This window comes from Trichosurus vulpecula, chromosome 6, assembly GCF_011100635.1.
Source record: "Trichosurus vulpecula isolate mTriVul1 chromosome 6, mTriVul1.pri, whole genome shotgun sequence".
NCBI classification, from domain to species: domain Eukaryota; kingdom Metazoa; phylum Chordata; class Mammalia; order Diprotodontia; family Phalangeridae; genus Trichosurus; species Trichosurus vulpecula.
Window position 1 is genome coordinate 229,422,908 of NC_050578.1, and position 18,159 is coordinate 229,441,066.

Consider the following 18,159-nt stretch of genomic DNA (forward strand, 5'->3'; position numbering starts at 1 on the left):
AAAATCCCAGTGAGTAGTTATTAATGTTCTTTCAATACTCCTTAAATCACCACGCATCTGTTTTGTCTATTTACTTGTTGGTTCTTTCCCAGGATATAGTGTTAGCTTTTGGGGAGTTGGGGCATTGTTTTTTCTCTTGACTTTGTCTCCCCAGCATCTACCCCAGTGCCTTGCACACGTAGTAGGCATTTAGTATGTGCTTGTTGGATTCTGTCTCTCTCCTTGCCTACAGTGCTTTGTACTCAGTAGGTGTTTAATGACGTTGTAAAAGAATAAATGATACCCTCTGGTGGCTGTCCTACATGAACTCAAAGGTCCTTTCTATCTCCAAGGTTGTCTGACATAGCCCTTTGGAGCATAATGCCCAAAATATCCCAAAGCTGGGCCCGTCTTTGTCCACTTTCCAGGAAAAGAACAGCTTTAAGTAACATTTTTTTCTTTCTTTTTTTAAAGCAGTTTTTTTATTTTATTTTACCAAAACACAAATATAAGATACAGAAAAGAAACAAAAACATATCATAAACTTACATATTGAAACTTAAATATAAAGTAAGAGAAAAAGCATGTCATGTGCATAGCAGAAAATAGGGGAGGATTCAAAATATGTAACAATAAATTTTCATTTCAAGAAAGCCTATATGATAAATACTACACCTTGTGTTGAGAATTGTCCATCTTTTCTTTGCTTCCTTGTGTTTTCTTTTGTTCTCTGCTGTGCACTTTTTAACTTTGTTCTTTTTCCCCTCCCCCACCCCCAAGAAGGCTACTATATAATTTAGATATTTCTTGATATATAGATACATATACAGATATATACATACACTTGTACATATATGCATGTGTATATAGACATATACTTTCCCAAACATAATCTCCTGATCTTTGTTTTTTATGTTTGCACATATATTTTGTTTCCTATCCTTCCTGCCTATTACTTGCCTAGCCCCCTCCTCCACCAACCACCCTGCCCTCCTTTTACTTGCCTTCCCCTCCCCAAGGATCCCTCCCCTATCCTCCCATTCCCATTAATCTAAACACCTTTTACCTATTCCCTCATTCTCCCCTCTAAAAATCCTTCCCTTGTCCTAATCCCTCCCTTGTCCTCTCCCCTGACACTAAACCCCTACCATTTTGTTTCTTTAAATTTAGAAGACTTTTATACTCTTCTGGATATATATGTATTGTTCCCTCTTAAACCCATTCCCGATGAAAGTAGGTTACCAGAACTACCAGCCCTCCTCCCCCATCTAAATCCTCCATGTCCTTTCTTCTTCTTGCACCTCTTTTGTATAAAATAGTTACTGTTTTTAATTGTTTCTAAGTGGTTTTACTTTTTAAATTCATATCATAGTCAGGTTTATCCCCCTCTTTCTTATGAGCTCGACAATTATTAATAAGAATGTTAAACATACATTTTACATTTTATGTTATATGAAAGGTAAGTAGTCTGTTCTTATGAATCCCTTATAGTCAGTCTTTGGTGTGTACCTTATGTTTCTCTTGTCAAATCTTCTGTTAAGTTGAGGATTTTTTTTTTAACAAAGTCTTGAAAGTGTGAAGGTTTGTCAAATGTCCATTTTTTTTTCCTTCAAGATAATACTGAAATTTGAAGGGTATGATTTTTTCAGCCAGAGCCCCAGGTCTTTTGCTCTTCGATACATTGTGTTCCAAGACCTGTGATCCTTTAATATCTCTGCTGCTAGGTCTTGTGTAATTCTAATTGTGGCGCCATCATATTTAAATTGTTTTACTCTCGATGCTTTTAATATTTTATCCTTGAGCAGGGGGCTCCGGAATTTGACTATGATATTCCTATGAGTTTTCCTCATAGGATCTCTTTTAAGTTGTGTGCGATGGATTTTTTTCCATTTCTACTTCCCTGCCTTGTTCTAATGCTTCAGGACAATTTTCTTTAATTATTTCTTGTATTATTGTATCAAGATTCTTTTCTTGATCATGACTTTCATTTACTCCAATTATTTTTATATTTTCTTGGTCTGTTCTCCAAATCTGCTATTTTTCTTATAAGATGTTTCACTTTCTCTTCTATTTTTTCATTATTCATGTTTTGTTTAATTATTTCTTGATCTCTTATAATTTCACTGGCTTCACTTTGCCCAATTCTAATTTTCAAGGTGTCATTTTCCTCCTTGAGATTCTGGATCTCCTTTTCTAATTGGTTGATTTTCCTTTCATAACCTTCTTGTTTTTCTTGGATTATTTTAATTTTAATTTTTTTTAGTTTTTCCTCCATCTCTGTCATTTAATTTTTAAAGTCTTTTTTGAGATCTTCTGTAAATTCTTTTTGGGCGAGTGATCATTTAACATGACTCTTTGGGGGTTTTTTTACTTCAGTATCCTCCTCTGAAGATGAACCCTGGTTTATCAAATTCTTTTCTGAATCCAATTATACTTTGTGGCATTTTTTGATGAGAATTTTTAAAATGTTCTACCAATGCTTTTATAAATATCATTGTCATTTCCCAGTAACCATCTCCATACATACTTGAATTCTCTCTAGTAACCAAGAAGTACAGTTGAGCCAAACAAACCAATATGTTGCTTCTGTCTGGTGATACGTACCCCATTCCACCCCCATAGTTTACCACCTCTTGGCTGACAGGCGTGCAGTATGTCCCCATCAATTGTCAGGAGTCATGGTGGGTCACTGCATCGTTCTGAAGTCCCCTGGCTCTCAGTGTTGTTTTCCCTCACATTATCACCAACATTTTGCCCAGTATTCTTTCAGCTCTGCTTTTGAGCTCTCGTCTTGATCCCCATTGTGACGTATTGTTGGTTCCCCACAGGATTATGTTGACACGGAGCTCCTGCTTGGCCCGGAGAATGTAAACCAAGACTGCCTGCTCTCCTATGCAAGGGAAGCAGCTGACTTTGCTACCAATTACCAGCTGCCTTCCCTGGACTTTGCCATGAATCACTATGGCCAGCCTGATGTGGCGATGTTCGACTTCACCTCCATGTATGCCTCTGAGAATGCTGCCCTAGTCCGGGAGAGACAATCCCATCAGCTTCTTGTAGCCTTGGTGGGAGACAGCTTATTAGAGGTACTGCTTGTCTTGGCTTTCTGCATTAGGAGTATAAACTTGCATTTTAAAGAACAAAATTCCTGTTACGTAATGGGGTGGGTCCCTGGGCTCTTGTTAACTCAAACAGGATCTACTCCATCACAGCTGGCTCCAGGAACATCTCAGGGAAGACTTTGGCCAGTTGGCAGTACTCATTAAAGAACTTTCTTGGCCTTCTGAAAGCCCATTTACTTACTAGAAAAACAAAGGGAGCCAGCTCTTTATTCTAGCAGGATGAGATTCTGATCCATTTGTGTGCGTGCGTTTGCATATAATACCCTTTTGATTTAAGGTAACCCTTTTCAGTCCTAAGTTGTCCATTTTTGCTCAGACCATTCAGAATAATTGGGCTATAGGGGAGCCAGACGGGTCAGCCTTATACCATGGAAAGCTGGTCCTCTCCCTGTTTCTATGGCTATGTTTGTGAGCCCATTAAACCAAAAGGCTGCGTTGGTCTAAGAACCTTAAGGAACAGTGGGAAGGAACCTTTAGTATCCGGGCCGTTGGATGCTAAGTTCTTGGTTGTTTCTTCCCCTCTAGCCTTTTTGGCCCATGGGGACAGGTTGTGCTCGAGGTTTCCTGGCAGCCTTTGATACAGCATGGATGGTGAAGAGTTGGGACCAGGGAATCCCGCCCCTTGAGATCCTGGCTGAGCGGTGAGTGCTGAAATGACTCGAACTCAGAAACGGAGTGTTGTTTGTATGAAACTGTAAGAAGCCCAGTTCAGTTAGAAGACAGAGTTCATTAAGGGGAATGAGGTTTAACAAGCCTTGAAAAGTAGATTGGAGCAAGGTTGGGAGTGGCTCTTAATGCCAAACAGAAATTTCTGTTTGATTCTAGAGGTAATGGAGTGCCACTGGCATGTTTTTGAACTGAGGAGTGTTATGGTCAGAATTTGGCTTTAGAAATAGCACCGTGGGAGAGACAGACAGACAGACATACACACACACAGAGGGATGGAGGGAGGGGGGGAGGGAGGTAGGGAGGGAGAGAGAGAGAGAGAGAGAGAGAGAGAGACGGAGGGAGGGAGACAGAGAAACAGAAGAGTTTGTATTTTGTTCCTAGAGACAGTAAGGGAGCCACTGAAGATTACTGAGGCGCGATTGATTTGGTCAGAACTATGCTTTAGGAATGGGCAGCTAGGTGGCTCAGTGGATAGAACATTGGGCCTAAAGTCAGGAAGACTCCTCTTCCTAAGTTCAAATCTGGCCTCAGACACTCACTAGCTGTGTGACCTTGGGCAAGTCACTTAACCCTGTTTGCCGCAGTTTTCTCATCTGTAAAATGAGCTGGAGAAGGAAATGGCTCCAGTATCTCTGCCAAGAAAACCCCAAATGGGGTCATGAAGAGTCAGACATGTCTCAAACGACTCAGCAACAACAGATGCTTTAGGAATATCATTCTGGAAGCTTTGTGGAGGACAGATTGGGGAAGGGAGAGACTCGAAGCAGCAAAACTAATTGCTTTTGTCCTGGGAATGCTCCAAGGCCTGATAACACTTGGTGGCCCCAAAGGCAGAGGGGCTATGCTTTAATAGAACTAGGTTCTAAGGGTGTCTCTGGCTCCTTTGCTATGAGAGGGGATTCTTGCAATAGGGGGAAGGTTGGAATTAATGGCTCCCCATTAAAGTCCTTTTCCTGAATATAATGATTGTGTGATTTTTTTTCCTTCCCTGGGATACTTGTGGCCATGCACTTAGGGATGCTGCAGTGGTCACAAACATTAGAGGAGGGGAGGGACAGGCTTTGGGAAGGGTGACCATGCACACATAGGGCAGCAGGGTGGTGCCTTGGCCTTGTTGCTCAAGAACAGTCTCTCCCAAGGGACAGTTATATCAGGACCACACAACTCCACGGAGCTGGGCTTCTCTGAAGCTGCAGATTTCCCAAACATACTCTCTGTGCTCTGCCTGCCTAAACTCTGCAGAGTTCCCATGGATGGGTAGGCCATGGTGGGGGAAATGCTGCTTGTAGGTATGAGAAACAACAGCTTCCTCCAGGGAAGGGTCCCAGGGCCTCTCAAGCAGCCTCTCACTGTTGGATTCTGGTTCCAAACAGGGAGAGTCTTTATCGACTGTTGCCTCAGACGACTCCAGAAAACATCAGTAAGAACTTTGAGCAGTATACCCTCGACCCTGGCACTCGGTACCCAAACCTCAACTCAAACTGTGTCCGGCCCCATCAGGTCAGCCTCTCCCTGGACCCCCTGTCCCTATGTTGGGCTCCTCTTGGCTTGGTCAGGGAAGCATGGCTTGAGATCTTGGGGCAGACATATAAACCCACACCAGCAATTACCTTTCCTCCCCTACCCTCCCAGCCCAGGACACTCAAAGAGGAAAGTATTCCACATTCTTTCCTCATTACCCAGAGAAGAGAAGGAAGTGGTTACTTAGTCCTTCTTATGCCATATATGTACTTTGCAAGCCACTTGGACAACATGCCTCCGAGGATGACTCGGTCCCTCTCCTCACACCATCCCCCCAACCCCATTCCTCATCCCTGATCTCATTGAGTCGTGGGTTTGTTTATTCACCTTGCCCATCATGCTGTCAAAAACCACCCAGGCTAATCGTACTTTGTAATTAGACATCATACAAGGCAGCCAGACTACTAAATTTGCGGTCAAAGGTCCTGGGTGTGAATCTGGGCTCAAGTATTTGCTATAGGCAGCTTGGGCAAGGTCACTGGGCCATAATTCTCTCATGTTAAATGAGGAGGCTGTGAGGTCCCTCCAGGTCGAAATCTGAATCCTGGGGTCCATACCATTATTTCTTAACATGAGTTACTGAGAGCTAACAGTGTATGATACGCCTGCCTTCACTGACTGTCCTGTGTTAGGCTGTGTTGTCCAATGATAGAGAAAAGCAGAGAAGAAAAAAGGAATTGTGAACATGGCGGGGTGGAGGATCGTGCATGCCCAGGGGGACATGGATGGCATATGGCAGCACGCCATTGTCCAGTCTTTGCCTCTTTTCAGGTAAAGCATTTGTACATAACCACGGAGCTGCACCATTTGCCTCTTGAGAGATTGGGCTCCATAAGAAGATCAATCAGTCTCTCCCGGCGGGGTGAGTCCCTCTCATCACACTCTTTCTGCGATGAGCAGAATTCTGTGTTTTAGTTCCTAGGTGGGTAGAGGGATGTGGTTATCGGAAGGGGACTGTGGGTATAGGACTGAAGAATTGGACTGTGTGTCTGGAAGGTGGATAGTCACACTGTCAGAAAGCTCCCTCAGGGCCTTGTCTGCTCTGACCTCACTGACCCTCACTCTCTTTCTTTCTCTAGAGGCCTAGACTCTTTGAGCTCCATAAAAGATAGCAGTTTGGCATTCTGCTTTATCTCATTTGCCTAGAATTCCATCCCCTGCTTTCTATCATCTCCTTCCTGTCCATGTTGCATTTCAACTCCCTTGACTTTTTAAAATGAATTACTAATGCATTTTGTTTTGACACTATGGACTTTTCAGCAAACTCCAAACCTGCCCCTCACACAGTATTTCCACCTTAAACAAAATTGTCAACTGGATCGATGAGAGTGGCATTTTCTGTCTTTGATTTCTGACGGTGATTAACAAAAAAGGAAGATGCGTTTGACCCTAATAACTTGTTATCACATTATCTATCGTATTTACTTGACCTGGCTTTGTTGCCTTCGTGGGATGTTTTCATTTACATTGTTGTGGTCATTGGGCGAGAGGAAGCCCAGGACAATGGAGAGAGAGCTGGCCTTAGAGTCCTAGATCCAAGGCCTGCAGCCTCTGACCCATCCTACGTGCGTGTCCATGGACAGGTCACGTCAACATTCAGGCAACTCTCTAAGAGTGTTTGTCCTGGTAGAGGGAGTCACTCTCTGGAAGATCCCTATACCAGTGAAATCCCAGGTCCAGAGCGACCAAAATTATTGCATTCATATACTGGCTTGGTTGTCTTCACTTTGTATCACTTCATATATGTCTTTTGGGTTGCTCTGAATCCTTCCAGTTTGTCATTTCTTTTAAGTCAGCTGGATACTTGAGGGAATGGAGTTCTAGATGTTGCCTCAGATACTTATGTGCACTGTGACCCTGGGCAAGTCACTTTAATCATTCTCAGCCTGTTTCTTCATTTGTCCAATGAGTATAATAATAGCACCCGAGGTTGTTTTGAGGATTAAATGAGAGTATTTGTAATGTGCTCTGGTAACCTTAAATATGAGCTAATGATTAGAAAAGTCAGTAACACACTGTTACGTACCAGTGTTTCATTTTGTTTGGCCATCCCCCAATTCTTGAGAACATGTTTTGTTTTCAGCTTTTTGTTATCACAAATAGTGCCACTATGAATATTTTTGTACAATATGGCTCTCTCCTTGCTGCCTCTGATTGTGTCTAATCCACATCCTTGCTCTACATTCAGCCTGTGCTTTTACCTAGGTTTATTCTCTAGTTGTTTCCTGTCTGTTCTTAATTTCCTCATAGGAATATAGGGTGCTGAAGGGCAAAGACAAAGTCACCTTCCTTCTGGACCTTCTCAGTGCCTTCCACGACATGATGGATGGATGGATGGATGGATGGATGGGTGGGTGCATGGATGGATGGATGGATGGATGGATGGATGAATGGATGGATGGGTGGGTCGGTGCATGGATGGTTGGATGGATGGATGGAGTGTAACACCTTTCCAGTTGTAGCTACCATTCATTTTAGCCCAGATTATGATCTGTCGCAGAAGCCACCTTCCCAGATAGACTCAGAGGCCTAGGAAATGAGTAGAATGAAGAGGAGACCATCTGTTGTGGACAGACATTTCCCCCGGGCTCCTTTGTTCCATATTTCCAACATTTGAAGGGGAACAAAAGCCTAGCATGGCACACATGGATGAGGCAGTGTGCTACAGAAGAATCAGAGGCTGGGATTCACCAACCAGTCCTGGGGTTCATATCCAAGTCCAGTCGCTTGCTACCTGTATGACTTTGAGTAAATGGCTTAACCTCTGTGGATATCTGTCAAGTAAGGAAGTTAGATCAGATTGGCTGCTAAGGTCCTCTCCAGGTCCATCACTCTGGCCCGATGGTCCTGTGGGTGGTGGGAGTCCTTCATCACTGTCCTTTGCCCAAACCGTAGAATCCGACATCCGACCCAACAAGCTTTTAACCTGGTGTCAGAAGCAGACTGAAGGCTACCAACATGTCAACATCACGGATCTGACCACCTCCTGGAGAAGTGGTCTTGCCTTATGTGCACTCATTCATCGCTTCAGACCAGAACTCATGTGAGTGCCATTTGGGCCCTGGCAGCTCATAGCAGAGGGACCTGGTGGAAGACTCAGAGTGGGACAGGCCTGTGGGAGCTATAACTAGTGAAGTGGTACAGACCTTCACTATTGGGGCTTTAATTTTTGGTCTCCCTCTCCATCATTTCCTCGGCTGGATGTTGGCAATTTGCAATGCATCTGTGAAGAGCCAGGGTGAGGGTTATCTGCTAAATCACCTTCCCAGCTCACTACAATATTCTTACATTTTGGTCATCCAGTTAGTCAACATGCATTTATTTCAATATTTGTTCATTTTTTAAATAAACACTTCTTAAGTGCCTACTGTGCATGAGACACTGTGGCTACAATGGCAAAAAGGAAATGTGCTCACCCTCAAGGAGCTTACATTCTGCTTGGAGGAAATTACTATAGATTAGTTGATGAAAAATGAGTACAAATAAATATTGATCAAGTGCTTGCTATGTGCCAGGCATGGTAAATACAAAGTCATTCCAAGGTAGAGAGGGCACACATGAGTGAAGGAGAAAAGTAGCTGGGCCTCTGAGGTCCCATTCAGCACTAAATCTATGATCCAAATTACTTTGTATTTACTTGGCATATATTTTGTGTTGACTTCTCTGTGGATGTGTTGATATCCTCAAGAAGCTTTTAACCTGGTATCTACTAGTCCTTTGGGCAGCTAGGTGGTACGGTGGATAGAGCACCAGGCCTGGGGTCAGGAAGGCTTATCTTCCTGAGTTCAAATTTGGCCTCAGACACTTAGTAGCTGTGTGACTGTGGGCAAGTCACTTAACCCTGTTTGCTCCAGTTTCCTGATCTGTAAAATGGGCTAGAGAAGGAAATGACAAACCACGCCAGTATCTTTGCCAAGAAAACCCCAAATGGGGTCATGAAGAGTAGGATACAACTGAAACTATGGAACAACTATTAACCTTGACCAATAAAACATTAGTTCCTTGACAGCAGTAAATACTCTCATTTTTCTCTATGTATCCTGGGGTCCATCACAGTGACTGGCACAGAGTAGGCCCCTAATAAATGCTTGTTGAACCGATGAAGTAATTTCAGTATTCTGGTATCTTCCAATGGCTCCACCATGTTGACAGGCTTACCTAGGAGTGTGGTTGGCTTTGGAGGGTGGTCGGAGGAAGCCATTATCTCCCATCCTTTTGACTTTTCTCACATCATTTCTTAGCAACTTTGACTCTTTGAATGAAGAAGATGCCATTGAGAACAACCAGCTGGCATTTGACATTGCAGAGAGGGAGTTTGGAATCCCCCCCATGACCACAGGAAAAGAGATGGCATCAGCCCAGGAGCCAGATAAGCTCAGTCTGGTCATGTACCTCTCGAAATTCTATGAGCTGTTTCGAGGGACACCCCTCAGAGCTGTTGGTAAGAAGCCTATGAGTATCTTGCTTTTCAGAGAAATTTGGTGTTTTGTTCAGGGTCCTCAAGTCATCCCTTGAAATTGAGCCCAAGTCCGGTCTCTCCTGGCTCCAGTGGAAAACCATTTTGGGAATACTTGTCTGCTACCTACCTTCTCTCCCACTCACCAAAGGGGATGACCTTGTAGCCTAAGGGAAGGTCCCATGGCTGACGGTCAGTGTACGCTACTGGCTTATCCTGTCCCTTTCTCACAGTGCTGTTCTCAAGGTATCTCTTTCTCTCCCCGACTTTTTCTGGTGTCTTTTGGGCTGTCTTCATGGTGTCCTAGAAGTGAAGATGAGCTTGTATGAATTCAAGTATCTTCTACTTTATTTTAATTTTTTTAATTAAGTTTATTTATTTTTAGTTTTCAACATTCACTTCTGTAAGTTTTAAATTTCTCCCTCTCCCTCCCCTCCCTACTCCCCAAGATGGCCTGCAATCTGATGTAGGCTGTACATATACATTCCTATTAAACATATTTTCACATTAGTCATGTTGTATAGAAGAATTAGAATGAATGGGAGGAAACATGAGAAAGAAAAAACAACACAAAACAGAAAAGAGTTTGCTTCATTCTGCATTCCTACTCCATTGTTCTTTCTCAGGATGTGGGTAGCATTTTCCATCATGAGTCCTTTGGAGTTGTCTTAGGTCCTTGCATTGCCAAGTCTATCAAAGTCAGTCATCACACAGTGTGGCTGTTACTGTATACAATGTTCTCCTGGTTCTACTCACTTTATTCAGCATCAGTTCATATAGGTCTTTCCAGGTTTTTCTGAAGTCTGCCTGTTCCTCATTTCTTATAGCACAATAGTATTCCATTACATTCACATACCACAACTTGTTCAGCCATTCCCCAATTGACGGGCATCCCCTCAATTTCCAATTCTTGGCCACCACAAAAAAGCTGCTATAAATATTTTTATCCATGTGGATCCTTTTCCCATTTTTACGATCTCTTTGGGAAGTATCCCCTACTTTAAAGGGAGCATCATATCTCCTTGGGCCTGCATGGGCAGAGATGTTGTGACACCACCCTGGTCCCCCTCCCAACCTCTAGTACCTTTTTTAGCCCCCAGGGACCTGGAAAACTAGGTGCCATTTTGGATCCTTCCCAGAATACACTTGGGGAACCATAATTGGCTTGTTCCCATAGTATAAGGACTCCTAAACCTGGTGTTAACACATTGTCAAGCTCTCGATTTCAATCTTTTTTTTTCTTTTCCTAACAGATTCTTTGGGTAAAAACTATGGAGAAAATGGTGACTTTAGTTTAGCCAAATCATCTATTTTTAATAACTATCTCAACCTAACATTTCCCAGGAAGCGGACACCACGGGTAAGTCTGCATTTTCAGTTTTGTGTTTTTGGGTTTTTTTTTGTTTTTGTTTTTTTTTATTTGTTTTCTCTCACTCTTTGAGGCAGGGGAAGATTTGATGCCTATTGTGTTCCCTGGTGAGCATTTTATTTATTTCACTTTTATAACTCTTGATGTTTCAGTGAGTCTGTTTCCTGTTCTTCAGAACTTATTTCTGGAAGGTTTTAGGAGAGTCCTGGAAAGGCATAGGCAGGCATATGATGGTAAATGTTAAATTAACTGGCTCTCAAAAAAATTTTTCTAAATACACTAAAAATTTAACAATCAGCTCTTGTGAGCTGGTTTGATCTGGCTCCAGCACATCCCTGAGCAAAAGAGACCTGGAACCACTTACCCAAGAACAGTTTTTAAAATAAACTGGATTAGCCCTGTCTCTTCAGGCTCTTTGCCCCAGAGAGGTCTCTTCTGAAGAGAACTTCTGTGTTTCCTTCCCACATGGCAGGATTTTTCACTTGCTAAACATTTGAGACTGGCAATCATGATATCAGTTGGTTTCCTGACTATTGAGTATCATGTTCGGGCTGCAACGGTACCTCCCCAGTCCTGGAAAGTTGTCAGGCTTTCAGAATGTTGAGCTGGAAAGACCCTGAGGGACCAATTTCTCCAGCCTCCTCATGCCTCAGGAGAAACAGAGGCCTGGAGAGAAAGGTCTTTAATGAGCGTCATATAAGTTAATGGCAAAGCTAGCTGAGATCCCAAGTCTTTTGATAACCAGTATGGTCTTTTCCCAATGTAAGAAAATGTCTCCATTTATTCATATATTCATTATTCATTCATTCTTATTTCTTTGCTTACTTGTCTATATACAGGCAGGTATGCTGGAAAATGTATAACACAGCCAGCTCAAAGGAAATGTATGTGTGACATATTTTTAAAATATATTTTAATTTTTTTCCCCAATTACATGTACAAACAATTTAAAAAGTTTTTTTTAAAAGTTCTGAATTCCAAATTCTTGCCCTCCCTCTCTCCCCTCCCTGTTCCCGGAGATGGTGACCAATCTGATATAGGTTATACATGTACAACCTTGTAAAACATAGTTCCACGTTGGCGCATGACACATTTTAAAGTTTAATTTGCACTAACATTTCTCCATCACTTTCTAAAGTCTAGACAACAAGAATCAGTCCATCAAGCCCTGATTTGTAGTATTTGACAATTTTAACCCCAGATTTCCTGAACCAGTACAGGCTGGCTTTGGCACACCCCCCTCCCCCGCTTGTAGGCACCCAGATTCCGACCTGGTAGGAGGTACCCAGGAAATTCACTGAACACCAACCCTCATTTTACAATTGAGGAGACGGAAGGTCAGAGAACTCGAATGCCTTGCTGTCAATTATTGGCAGAAAGGATTACAGAATCATAGATTAAGGGTGGGGTGGGACCTCAAAGATCAACAAGCACCATTGATTTGTGGGTGAAATGGACCTGCCCCCGCATTTTGCAGATGACATCACAGAGAGGTCAAATGACTTTCCCAAGGTCATACGGCAAGGATGTGTGTCCTTTTACTTTGACGGTGTGGCAATAGCTTTGTCCATCATCTTTGACCAGAGTTTTGTTGTCTCTCCATGTTGATTTTACCTTTTGTTATTAAGTTTGGCTTTTTTCTCCTTTTTACTCTGCATTTTTTGCTCTGCAAAAAGTTTTCCCATGTTTACTCCATTTATTCTGCCAATTCTGAATTGTCGGGGCAAGGGGGATACAGAAGACAGGGGGTATGTGCCTCTGGGCTTCCCAGAGCTCTCAGTCTAGGTGGGGAGAGAAGCCACACCCTCATCTGCAATAAATGACTTTGAGAGCTGGGATGCTAGCTGGAATTTGAGTTAAGAGAAGGGAGAGGTCATTGTGTGCAGGGGACATCAGGGGAAAGTAAGATTTGGAGCCAGCCTGTGCAAAGGCTTGGAGTCAGGCAATGGTTTAACTGGCACTTCTGTCATCCAGAACAAGCCCCACAACGTATGTGGGTTGGTGTGGGGTGGTGAGGGAGACCTTAGACATCAGGGAATTGAGGGAAGGCTTTGGGATCCTATCAGGTCCCATCTAGGGGGAAAGAGCGGGACAGGCCTAGACCACGTGAGAGCTCATCTGAACCAAACTCTGTTGTCTTTACCTGATAGAGTTCAGGTACCCTCTACATTTTGATACCCATGGAAGAAAACCCATTGAGTATGAGCTATTTCATTGATGAGACTGTCCTGGTTAGAGGAAGTTTATGCTGTAGAGTTGTGGGAAATAAGGTTGGACCTGATTATAGAGTAATTTAAATTCTAGGCAAAAGATTCCTATAATGGTCATCATGGGGAACCATTTTGTTTTGGGGTAAGAACAGTGCCACGAAGTAGTAACGATTAGTCTGGTGACACCTAGGTTCAAGCAAGGTGATGAGAGACTGAAATCAAGATTAGATAGGAGACCAGCTGGCCTTAGACTAGGATGGTGGCCATGGCATATAGACAAAGGGCCATAATTATGGGGTATCTCCAAGGCCAAGTTGGCATGACTCTTAACCTTATGTGGGGTATGAAGAAGAGCAAGGAGTCAGAGGAGACTTGGGTATCTCAGGCAGTAATGATTGGGTAAATCCCCTAATGATACTGAGCCCGAGAGTTTTATGTTACAATGCTTTTATAATTCTTTTACATTGATCCAGTCATGCTATTCATTTATGGATAGTCTCCTGGTATTCAGTTTAGCAACGAAGTATGGCCAAGGTGCCCTCGGCTGAGAAAGGGCCTCAGAACTCCTTGCTGTTGCTTTGGAGTCTTGAGAAAAAAAAGGTCAGTCTCCCTCCTATGCTCTGGCCTCTCAGTCCGGGTTTATGGTGGGCCAACAAGGAAGTGAAAGTGGCAGCAAAGAAGACTAGGTAGGGGTCAGAGTGATGGGTGGTGGAAAAGGAGAGTTCAGTCCACAGTCTCACAGCTGAAGAGATGGAAGGGGCCTCAGAGACCTTCTAGGCCACCCGCCTTCATCTTACAGGTGAGGAAATAGGCCTAAGGTCATACTGGGAATAAGTGTCAGAAGTGGGATTTGAACCCAGCTCCCCTCATCTCTAAATCCAGGCCTCTTCCATCATATGTAATTCAATTCAAGACACAGCAGTGCCTGGAGGGATTTACCTTCTACTGGAGGGCTGCAACATTGCACAGATAAGCGACTGCTTGGAGGAGAGCCCAGTAACATCCTTGAGACTGATTTGACCCAGAGTATCAGAGTTAGGGAACTGGCAGAGGAATCTTAGAACCTGTCTCATTCAACCTTCCCATTTGACTAACAAGGTCACTGAGGTAGACAGAGTTGCAGTGATTTACTCAAGGTCATGTAGCTAGTAATTGTCTGAGACAGGATTTGAACCCGGGTCTTCTTTATTCCAAGTTATCCACCTGGCCCTGCTGCCTCTCAAGGTGTAGAGGGGGGAGATGATGATGTGTCCCACCTACCAAGCCCTTTTCTGTTCCCTAGTTGGAGCTCCATCCTTTGAATACCAGTTGCCAGTGCTCTGGCCAAGGGTCAGCTGTGTTTTGAGCGTCTCTAAAGTCCCCAGGGAGCATGTTCAAAAGACAGAAGAGTTCTTTACACTGGATTCTTTTACACTGAACACGGACTGTCATAAGATCACTGGAGATCATTCCTCCTCTTCTTCGAGAGCCCACAGCCCCACCCTCTCATCCTGTATCCTCTTAACTACATCTCCAGCTGCATTGGAACTAGGCAGCCCCCCTGGCCCTGGTCAGAAGACCCTGGCCTTGGGGGTTGGTGGTGGGATCAGGTGGCTAGTTTTCGGAATCTCCCCCGCAGAGTGACCCACTTCTGACAATACCAAGAAACCTCTCAGTAACCCTCAGGCAACCTTTGTGGTGACCGCAGGATCAAAATATTTCCTCCTTTTACCGATGCTTCACTCTCCCATTCACTTAATAGCTGCTGAGAACAGAGGAAGCTGGCAGAGGCCTGTCTGAACTTTTCACTTACCCCTCCTTTGTTTACAGAATGACTGAATTGAAAAAAAAACTCTTAGCAGGTTGGGCTCCTAAAACTGAGTGGCTGTCAGTAATCATAAAGGCTAATAGTGGGGGCCTGTGCTATTGACCGCCTTCGCAGGTGTGCTCTGTAACAGAGACCAATTTGGAGAGTGCCACCTCTTCCCCTCCTCCCCCAGTAACTTACTTCCTCCTTCTATTATCTGTCATTCTCTTTTCTTTTGAAAAAAAAAAGTTTTATTGATGACCTTTGTATTTATATAACAGTCATTTCTGGAAGAACCCTCCCCCTACTCCCCTTTTCCACCCTGAACTTGAACCCTCCCATCTAACAAAGGAAAACAGTTATGTGTGGGATGAAAGACCCTCACCAATTAAATTTATAATAAGGAGCTATCTCAGGGTGGGAGCAGAAATAAATTTTATTCAATTCTCGAGAATTGGGCATCCCCTGCTAGAACAAATCCGGCAAGGAAGGCGCTTTGCAAGGGGCAAAGCACCCGTAATTATACCTAACACAAGAGAATTCCCGCCCACCTCTGACCCTTATCACCATTGGCTGGGAGGTGGGCTTACAATCTGAGCATGAAAGCTAGACAAAGAACTGGGAAACTGAGGCACAGAAACTCCAATTCCCATTCCCTTAGTTAATGATTACAACTGAGGTGACATCTATAAATCTAAAGAAGGAGAATAGGATAAGGGGAGAGGGAGACCCTCTCCATTCTTTACAGTAGAGAAAAACAGGTCATTATGACCCTGTTCTTACTAAGCAAATCTTTAAACCAGAACCAGAAGAAAGAACAAAAAGTTTCAGGGTAAATTCTCCCAGAGGCTGAGCCATCAGACTCTCGCAGCCTCAGAATTTTTCCACTTCCCTTTTTCTTGATTTTTATACATTTCTTAGTGTGCATACATACATACATACATCTATATATATACATACACACACACACACACATATATATACACACACACACACACACACACACACGCATATTTATACATATCTTCCCTGTGAAGTCTTCACATTTTATTTACCTCACACAGTTATGCAAAAACACCCTGTACAGTGACTGTGTCTGTCAACATATGCAACCTTCCACCCACCTCTCTTCCAAGAAAAGGGTGACAATGATTCTCGGTTCTCTGGCACCATTATTGGTTTTTCAGAGTTTTGAGACCTACGTTGTTGTATTTGAGAGGTGTGATCTTTTCCAGTTACATTGCTGCATGGGAAGTGTAGTCCTAGGGCTAGTTCATACTGGCTCGCAAGAGGTGATTGTTAAATTTTCAGTGTGACCATCTACACCTCAGAGATAAGCAAATGCTACAAGTTAGGACTTGGTTTTTTGTTTTGTTGCTTGTCAAGATTTAAGAAAATGGTGGAGAAAATGTTAGTAATGTGGATTTAACTTAAAATTGTGTTCAGCTTACTTTTTTTCCCCTTGGAGAGCTGGGTGTTAAATATCTACCAGCTCATGCCTCTGGTCATACTCAGTGCATATATTATTTTTGTGGCCTTGCTTGTTTTTCTCTTCATTATGTTCATACAAATCCCTCTTATTCATCATTTCTTACAGTGCAATGCTGTTCTCGTATCCATCTATTCCAGTTTATTCCGCCATTCCCTAGCTGATGGGCACCTGTTTTGTTTCTATTTCTTTGCTACCACGAAAAGTGCTGCTGTGAACATTTGGGTGTCTATGGGACCTTTCTTCCTGTTTTTGACCTCCTCTGAGTACATATGTCTAGCAGTGGGATTTCTGAGTTAAAAGAAGTCATTTTCACTGTGTATGCATTTGTTAGAAGCATGTTGCCTTGACTCCCCCCCTATATATTAAGAATACATTTGCCTGAAACCTCTGACCCCACTGATGTAGATGCCACCCAGGTCCCTTTCTTTGTACCGAAGTGGTTTGACCACTGGGGCATGGAGCTAGAAGGTGTGTCTTTGCTGCCAGTCTATGCCACTTTTCAATCCACTCAGAGTATTGTTCGCTGTGTCAACATGTGCTCAAAGGACTTTGTCCAGCAGAGCCATTAAGGTGTGATAGATTTCATGAACGCTTTTGTTCTCACTCCCCCTCACTGAGCTTTCCCTTGCTGGAAACACCTGCAGCACTGACTCATTTCCTCATTGGCAGCTCAGATATAGTTGTCATTTCCTCATTGGGAAAATCAGGAGGTTCCTAGAATCACAGAGTTTCCTGGCTGGAAGAGATATCAGAGGTCATTTAATCCAACCCTCACCTGAATTGGCAACCCCCTCTGTCCCAGATGAATGGCTATCCAACGTCTGCTTGGTTCTACCAACAGTAGCAGCCTCTTTGACTAGGAACATCTCTTATTTCTTGGAAGATCGCCTTCTCCTGAGGCGAAATCGGTCCCTATATAACCTCCCCTCCCTGGATCTGGTTTTTCCTTCCCAGTCCTAACTGAACAAGCCTAATCCCTCTTTCATGTGACAGAACTGGATGTATTGTGTTCTGTTCGTGTCATCTTTAATCTGGGTTCCTTTAATTCTTGAATGTCACGGCTTTGAGTCCCCCTACCATTGTAGCCCCTCTCCTTGGGACGTCCTGTCAATCAATATCCCTTCTGTCCTGCCAATATCCCTTTTATGATGGGGTACCAGAACTGGATACAGTATTCCAATGGGTCTGTGCAGAGTGGTACAGGTGAGGCTCTTCTCTCCCCACTCCCAGGCTCTGTGCCTCTCAGCCTCAGAACGTGTTATTCCTTTCTGGCAGCTATGTCGTGATTCATATTGAGGTTGTGTTCCACTGAGATCCCCAAGTCTTTTTCATATGAACCATATTCAGGTCATCCCTATCAGATGAATTTTATGCCTCTTAATTTTGGAAATCCAAGTGCAGGACCTTATGGGGTTTTTTCATCTTAAATTTCCTATTACTAACTTCAGCCCATTGTTCCAACCTCTTAAAATATTTTTGGCATTCATTTACAAATTTGATAAGTTTGCCATTTGTCTGTATCTTTTGAACATGAGAGGCTCTTGGACTGATCCCT

At 43.3% G+C, this 18,159-nt stretch overlaps 1 protein-coding gene across 9 annotated transcripts in view; it reads left to right on the forward strand.

Moving 5' to 3' along the window:
- MICAL2 (microtubule associated monooxygenase, calponin and LIM domain containing 2) overlaps window positions 1-18,159 on the forward strand; it is a 161,792-nt gene that overhangs the window by 110,092 nt on the left and 33,541 nt on the right. For all 9 annotated transcript variants that reach the window (XM_036762439.1, XM_036762443.1, XM_036762442.1 and 6 more), the window contains exons 8-14: window positions 2,808-3,065; window positions 3,627-3,742; window positions 5,144-5,270; window positions 6,063-6,153; window positions 8,187-8,334; window positions 9,533-9,732; window positions 11,001-11,107. In XM_036762439.1, the coding sequence (XP_036618334.1) occupies window positions 2,808-3,065; window positions 3,627-3,742; window positions 5,144-5,270; window positions 6,063-6,153; window positions 8,187-8,334; window positions 9,533-9,732; window positions 11,001-11,107 (1,047 nt within the window). The remainder of the gene's footprint in view (window positions 1-2,807; window positions 3,066-3,626; window positions 3,743-5,143; window positions 5,271-6,062; window positions 6,154-8,186; window positions 8,335-9,532; window positions 9,733-11,000; window positions 11,108-18,159) is intronic.